Source organism: Staurois parvus, unplaced genomic scaffold (genome assembly GCF_062004578.1).
Source record: "Staurois parvus isolate SC_StPar_1 unplaced genomic scaffold, SC_StPar_1.0 ptg000009l, whole genome shotgun sequence".
NCBI classification, from domain to species: domain Eukaryota; kingdom Metazoa; phylum Chordata; class Amphibia; order Anura; family Ranidae; genus Staurois; species Staurois parvus.
The window spans coordinates 1247278-1255735 of NW_028317805.1; the positions used below are offsets into that span (position 1 = coordinate 1247278).

At 43.0% G+C, this 8458-nt stretch overlaps 1 protein-coding gene across 2 annotated transcripts in view; it reads left to right on the forward strand.

The window, feature by feature from the left end:
• GPR26 (G protein-coupled receptor 26) overlaps positions 1-7946 on the forward strand; it is a 28175-nt gene extending 20229 nt beyond the window's left edge. For both annotated transcript variants that reach the window (XM_089668960.1, XM_089668963.1), the window contains one exon: positions 6845-7946. In XM_089668960.1, coding sequence (XP_089525086.1) covers positions 6845-7079 — 235 coding nt within the window. In that variant the 3' untranslated portion in view covers positions 7080-7946. The remainder of the gene's footprint in view (positions 1-6844) is intronic.
• The last annotated feature ends 512 nt before the right edge of the window (positions 7947-8458 follow it).

The following is an 8458-nucleotide window of genomic DNA, read 5'->3' on the forward strand; positions in this document are numbered from 1 at the left end:
TTCGAAGGCTTTAGGCACTGTTCCCCATTGATTTCTCAGTATCACTCCATGAAGAATGCAGTGAGTTAACTGTTATGGCAACAGTGACCCATATACAAAGAACTTGGAGCACTGCTCAAAGTACTACAAAGCCTCCTCCTGCAGTCCAATTCACAGATCTGCTGTCGGCATTCAAACAAGCTCATCCAGGCTAGCAGAAGCAAATTGGAAGAAAGAAGATGGAAGCGTCACACATCGGAACCCAGCCACCATACAGGGAGGTGAAGATATGGCTTTGCCCCACCCATGAAGCTTAATCACAGAACCTCATGGGTGGGCCGAAACAAGTCAGTGGGGTGTAGTCAGGATGAGCTTAGTCTGAAACCATATATTCACCCTTCTGTATAGTGGCGGGGTTACAGTTTGAGGCACTTGCACCTACTATCTAATGAGGAAAGAAAAAACAGAGGGCGTACAGGCCTAGTGCATTACCATAAAAGATGTTTAATCTCTGAGGAAGAGGCAAGTCCTCGAAACGCGTCAGACTATTGGATGTCTACACACCCTATTGCGGACTGTTACTCCAGCGCGGTCTACAGGAATGCTGAGAGCCTGTTTTCATAATTATCAGGAATTTTATAGATTTTCTGGGTCTCATTATGTACCTGTTGCTTCAAGCAAGACTTTAAATCAGAGGTCTCCAAACTTTCCAATCAAGGGGCCAGTTTACTGACCTTCAGGCTTTAGGAGGGCCATACTGTGGCCAGTGGAAGGAGAAAATGCCCTGATACAGTGCCCCATCATTGGTTTTATTGAGAGGAATAATATTCTATTGTTGATAACAATGAGATGTACAGTATAGTGCCCCAATGATGGTGGCAGTAGGAGGAGTGGTGCCTCATCATTGTTATCAGTTGGTGGAATAATGCTCCAAGGGCCAAATAAAGGCAAGCAAAGGGCCACATCCGGCCTCCGGGCTGCAGTTTGGAGATTACTGTTTTACATTTTTTTTAATTTTCGTTATCTGTGGATCCCATCTAGTGGTGGAGGATGATAAAACTCAGTTCCCGAAAGTGGAGGCAGGTCTGGGGCAGAACAGCATCAAGGAGGTAATCCAAGGCAGCCCCCCCAGTAGTAGATGGAGGCCTCGAATGTAATAGATGACAGCCATTCTCACAGACCCCCTTCAATGGTAGAACAGTTACTATATCTCAAATACCTGATCATGCCTAGATGCTATATGGCTACACCAGAGACCTATGCTAAGTAATAGATTCTCTCGATTTTCATTTGGAATATCCATTGTTTGCCCTAGAAAACAAATTACGCTCACCTTGCTTAAGTATGCTGAAACTGTCTGCATAGTATATCTAGGGCTCATGTATCAGTATACAGCACAGCCACTATTTGCAAGTTTGCAAATGTTAAATATACCAGTGTAAGCGTTTTTCTGCTTGATAAGTGCAATTAAATAGCAATTGATCTGTCAAATCTAAAGCTGTCCTGTGCACACTTCCTATGTTATCTTGATGGCATTATAAACCTTCGTACCTTCACCTATAGTAGCATAAATTTTCACATCTCAGTGTCAGAAGTTTCTGTTTGTGTTCAAGCATTAGGCATGACACTACAGGCTAATGCATGTCTGTAGTCTGAGAACTAACATTTCCAGTGAATAAACACTATATCCCACAATCCCCAAGTCTCTCAGTCTGGTGCCCTGCAGGTGAGAGCTATGTAGTAATAATATCTGATATAGACACAAACAGTTTTAAGGTGAGCTCACCTGGCTGGAAGAGATGTGTTCTCATCACATTAGCACTCCCACATTTGTGATGCAACATAGAAGAAATAGCAAGGCATGCACTGGATACTGTGTTACCAAAAACAAGAAGTTGCCTGTCCCTAAACATAAGCTAAATTAATTGATAAAGGAACATAGTGGAATTGATCAGCCATGGCACTATAAACTGCAGCCACAACATATGAACCCACCATTACAAGGTAAGGCCAACAAATGACACAGGGAATATACCCCAATTCACTAATACCTAGTTAAAACAATGCAAGCATTTGAAACTGTGCAATGCCTTTAACCGCTTAAGGACTGCCTTATTATTATTATACAGTATTTATAAAGCGCCAATAATTCGCTCAGCGCTGTACATTACAAAGGGGGACAGAACATGTGACAGAACAATACCAATACAATGCAAAACATGAGGGGATCGAGGGCCCTGCTCTTTCGAGCTTACAATCTAGGAGGGAGGGGGTGGTGGCACAGGAGGAGATAGCTGTGGGGGATGGAGTGGTAGGAAGAGTGGAGGAGGTCAGCAAGTTAGCAGGGGGTGGGGTAGGCTTCCCTGAAGAGATGGGTTTTCAGGGTGCGCCTAAAGGAGAGGAGAGTAGGTGATAATCTGATGGGTTGGGGCAGGGAGTTCCAGAGGATGGGTGACACCCTGGAGAAGTCCTGGAGGCGGGCATGGGAGGAGGAGACCAGGGAACTAGAGAGAAGGAGGTCTTGTGAGGAGCGGAGTGTGCGTGCTGGGCGGTACTTGGATATTAGGTCAGTGATGTAGTTCGGGGCAGTGTGGTGGACAGCTTTGTACGTCAGCATTAGGATTTTGAATTTGATCCGTTGCGCAATCGGAAGCCAGTGGAGGGATTGGCAGAGGGGGGTGGCGGAGACAGAGCGGTTGGAAAGGTGAATGAGTCTGGCAGCCGTATTCAGGATGGACTGAAGCGGGGATAGCCAGCGGCGAGGCAGGCCAGTGAGGAGGGAGTTGCAGTAGTCGAGTCGTGATATGATGAGGGAGTGGATGAGCTGTTTAGTGGTTTCTGGGGTTAGGAACGTGCGGATTTTGGCGATGTTGCGGAGGTGGAGTCTGCACGAGTTTGTTAAAGATTGGACTTGTTGCTGGAAGGATAGGTTGGAGTCCAGAATGACACCCAGTACTCTGGCCTGCAGGGCGGGTTTGATGGTAGCGTTGTTGTATGTGACGGAGAAATCAATGGGGGGTGGTGTCCGGGCTGGGGGGAAGACAAGAAATTCGGTTTTGGAGAGGTTCAATTTAAGGAAGTGGAGCGACATCCAGTCTGATATGTCGCTCAGTAGGTGTGTGATTTGGGCTGAGACCAAGGGGGTGAGGTGGGGGATATACTGCTACAGGGCGGCACCTGTGCGCAGAATCATTTATATATCCGTGATTTTACATTTACAGGTAGGGGGTGCATGCAAGCTGTGCTCATGCCCTACCCGCGCCACCATTTGTGGCCGCGGATGTCAATTACCGGGTCCCGGCCGGTAATTACCCGCTGGCGCTTGGTGATTACCGAGCATTTCCGATGGGGAGAAAGATTGTTTTCTTTAAAAATCTTACTCCCTGTCAGCTTGGAAACACTGCTCGGGATGGCTTTGCACAGTATAGCCATCCCGTTCAGTGTGCATACAGTAAAGAACACGCCCCCTAGTAAAGCACTCCCAGCACACAGGTAATCCTTTGATCGCCCCTCACATTAACCCCTTCCTGCCCAGTGCCATTAGTACAGTGTCAGTGCCTTTTTTTAGCACTGATCACTGTATTGGTGTTACTGGGGTGTCAGTGACACCAAGTTAGTTCCCCCCCCCCAGAGTAAGAATGTCCACCGCAGTTCGTGGGAAAAAAAAGGATGTACATTTCATTTGGGTGCAGTGTGGCATGACCACGCAATTGTCAGTTAAATTAACACATCACCGTAACGCAAAAAATGGCCTGGTCATGAAGGGGGGTAAATCCTCTGGAGGGTAAGTGGTTAAGGAGGGTAATTAGTCCTCTCAGTTCTTTATCTTGGAACCACAGAATAATTAGTGTGTGTTTCAATGATGGGTAAAGTAGCAGGGTTCGAGAAATTTTGCAAAATTGACCTGGGCAGAGTTGATACCACTCACTCCATAAAAAATCATTTTATCATCATGCTTCATTCCTCTGACTTTGCTGATTGGTGGTGAAACATGTTGGGCGCGGCCTAGGCGGTGATGTCATATACATGCTGATACTCGAGGCTTTGGTGTCTGTTTCTTATGCGCTCCTATACTTCTTATGTTTGTAATTATATGCCTGCTTATTTTACATAAAAAAAATTTTTACGATATAACACCATTGCGGACCTTTGATCTCCTTCTCTGTTGGGAATATCTGTTTATTGCAGAAGATTCCTTCTGGTGTCTGTCACATTATGCTGAGGAGGCGGTGAAATTATCAGTGAGATGAGTGCTGAGTACAAGCATACAAACATGTAATGATCTCTGGAAAGTGAGATCAATATTTTTCATAAGAGACTGATCATTTTTGGCAAGAGGCTGAATCACATTTGCTCAACACCTTTCAAGATTTGATTGAATCTTGGAGAATATGTTTTGGACTGAGCACTTTTTCACTTTTTTAATGGCTGGTTTCACTTTTCATATGGCAGATTGCACTTATTTATTCTAAAGTTATGCTTTGTTAGTCTTTTTGTATTGTGAAGGTTCACAAGTGTATATTGTATTGTTATAAATGTAGAGATGTGCACCAAGTTTAGAATGATATTTGTAATGCCAGAGTGTCTCTGGATTCTAATTGTTAAAAAAGTATACTAATGTATCTTCTTTGAACTAAACTACTTAGGTAGTAGGTTGTTTATTTGAAGGTCCAGCTTGTCTTTGGACTCTAATTGTTAGAAAGTATACTAATATATCTACTTAGGAATAATCTATTTACTAGTATCATATTAAACAGTCCTACAAGTCAGCTTGCTGATGTATATATACTAACATATCTACTGCAATATATAGTTACATAGTTACACAGTTAGTCTGGCTGTAAAAAGACAAAAGTCCATCCAGTTCAACCATTAAAAAAAAGAAAAAAAAAGTTATAATCCTGTACCCACAGTTGATCCAGAAGAAGGCAAAAAAAAACAGCAAAGCATGATCCAATTTGCTCCTGCAGGGAAAAATCCTTCCTGATCCTCCGAGAGGCAATCGGATATTCCCTGGATCAACTTTGTCTATAAATGGCAGTAAACGGTTATATTCTGTGTATCTAAGAAAGAATCCAGGTCTTTTTTAAAGCAATCCACTGAGCTGGCCAGAACCAACTCTTGAAGGAGTCTATTCCACATTTTCAAGTACCAATATCTTTGCAGTGCGATTTGAGCCTGTACAAAATGAATGGGCTCAAATCGCACAGCAAAGAATCACATGCAATTTGAGGAGGAATGTGCTGTGATTCCTGTCCAAATTGCATACAATTTCCCCCACTGCTCCTGTGTGATCCCACTATAGAAAGACAGGGAAGCGACATGAAGTGCAGCAATGGGCAAACAAACATTAAAATATTAAAAGAGCTTAGTATTTTGTATGTCAAATCCAAAAATGGCCACTTGCAGTGCTCAGAGGGCTGGAGGAGAGGAAGGAAGTTCCAAGACCCCTGTGGGTATAGGGCAGAATTGATGTCAGCTTGGGGGCGGACTGCCTATACCTCTCCTCCAGTCCTGTGAGCACCGCAAGTGGGCAGTTTTGAATTTCACATGCATGATATTAAGCGCTTTTAACATGTGAGTTTTGATAACATTTTAACTTTTGTTTGCCCATTGCTGCACTTCATGTCTCTTCCCTGTCTTTCTATCGTGGGATGGATAACACAGGAGGGGTGGGGGAAATCACATGCGATTTGGACAGGAATTGCACTGCACACTTGTTCAAATTGCATGCGCTTCTTTGCAGTGCATTTTGAGCTCATCCATTTTGTATGGGCTCAGATTGCATTGCAAAGGTATCAGTTGTGGGTATTGGGAGCATTTGCACGAGTATCAGTACAAGTATTCAGTATCGGTACCTATGCCAATACTGGTATCAGTGCAACCCTACTAGGAGTATAACATCATGATTATGCAAGCTGTATTTGCTGCCTTGGAAGGAGAATTTTTTGTGAACACAAATGCTCCTGCGCTTGGGGATGGATTCGATGCAGGCTACAACCACATAAGGAATGTCCTGGAACATGCATACCTTGCTGCCCTCAAATGGACCGGGGCAATCCAAATATACTGAATGAGGAAAGAAAAAACAGAGGTCTGACGCGTTTCGAGGACTTGCCTCTTGCCTCATGGGTGGGCCGAAACAAGTCAGAGGGGTGTAGTCAGGATGAGGTTAGGCTGAAACCATATATTCACCTTTCTGTATAGTGGCGGGGTTACAGTTTGAGGCACTTGCACCTACTGTCTAATGAGGAAAGAACAAACAGAGGGCGTACAGGCCTAGTGCATTACCATAAAAAATTTTAATCTCTGAGGAAGAGGCAAGTCCTCAAAACGCGTCAGCATGTTGTATGTCTATACTCCCTATTGCGGACTGTTACTCAGCGCGGTGTTGACCCAGCTGTTTTTTATGATGTGCCTTGACTATATTGTCGTTTGTGAGTACAACACATACTTTATTTTTTATTAAACATTTTTTATGGTAATGCACTAGGCCTGTGCGCCCTCTGAGAATTTTTTGTGACCTGGCATTGAATCAGTGTAATAGAACCTACATTTTTAACCTAGATAGTCACTGATTGCCCCAAGCCACTCTACAAATTCAGGCAAACAAGTAACAGGATGGTATGGACTCCACTGAGCAGCTATATTGTATCCTGAGTACATATAAATGTGCTTCCCATCAGTTTTCTAAATAATTGTGACATAACCATTGAAGTTGTTTTGTAATCCTGAAATGGCAGGATTACATGGCAATGTAGTCCATATATCATGATGGGCCACCACTAGTTGAAGATATTGGTTGCCTTATATATCCAAATTTCTGAGAATATAATGAACAAACTGTATTTTATTTCCTTTATAGGTTGGTCGAGATTTCCTCTTCCACCATCATAAGTCCTCAATGGGGCATCATAAGTCGATTTCTGGCCTACAGCAAAGCTTTGTCGGATCCATTTGTGTATTGTTTATTACGGAACCAGTATAAGACCTGCTGTCGGGACATGCTCAACAAACTGTTGAAACGCAGCTCTGGAAATTCCTCTGCGCGTAGGGTCAACTCTTACGTAGGACATTTGGTGCCAACCACTTCTGATTAAATAACCTCAACGAACTACAAGAATCCTCTTTGCCAAACAGGCACAAGTCCCTTTCCTGTCAAAAATGAGAACTACTCTAAATGGAATATAATCCTTATTTTATGTTGCTGTAATTTATTGCCTTAATTTATTATGAAAAGTTTGTGTTCCTTTAAGAAAAGAACTTTTCTTCACGATATCATTCTCGAATCCTTGACCTATTTTTAGTCCACCACAGAATAATATTCCAGACTCATGTACCAGGGTATACGAAACACAGAAGCACTGATCGATAATACAAATCTGCCTACTTGTACATTTCCATTAATTTGTGGATCTGTCTCTGCAGGTACTGTCTACTACTTGACTCAGAACATTTGATTTGACTTTGATAATGTTGCCTGTTGACAATCGTATGTTTGAGTAAAGTCACCATTTGCTCAAAATAGGTATCTTGTGTTGTTTGATAATGAATGGACCTAAAGTTATATCTCTTTCTAGACTAAGTCATATTCTGGTGTCTAGCCTCTGGAAAAGGAGTAGGCAGCATACACTGGAGGCGGTGGGTCTATGTGAGAACAGATCATAGTGAAAAAGGATTACGTTGACACAGAACATGACCACATCTACCTTTGTTAGGCAGCACTTCAGCTGCTTATTAACAATTCTGAATGTTTTTTTTTGTTTTAAGAAAAGTATATTTATTCTTTAATTTAATTATTCCTTTGAATGGCAATGATTGTTTCATGAAACACGATTCATTTATGAAGCAATTGATTGCATAGCCTGTGAGTAGGACCCCAGATTCATTTTGGGACCTATAATATTGAATTTGAAATGCTTTCTACTGTTTTTTCTAAATAAAAAAACCTTTTAGTGTCCTTGAAACGTTTGCACTGACAGAGCCCAGTATAAAAATTGTGAGTGCCACTTGTCTACAAAAATTATTAGTGGTGCCTATTTAGCTAGATGAGTGGTCTCCAAACTGCAGCCTGGGGAGTGAATGGAGTCATTTGCCTGCTTTTATCCAGCCCTTGGGGCAGGATAACAGTGGGGCATAGTTCCTGCCACTGACACCAACAATGGGGCACTATTCCTCCCACTGACGCCAATAATGGGGCACTATTCCTCCCACTGACACCAATGATGGCGCACTATACCTCCCACTGACACCAATGATGGGGCATTATTCCTCCCACTGACACCAATGATGGGACACTATACCTCCCACTGACACCAATGATGGGGCACTATTCCTCCCACTGACACCAACAACAAGGCAGTATTTCTCCTACTGAAACTAAAGATGGGGTACTATTCCTCCCACTGACACCAACAATGGAGCACTATTCCTCCCCCTAATACCAAAGATGGGGCATTGTTTACTCCCTCTGATAACT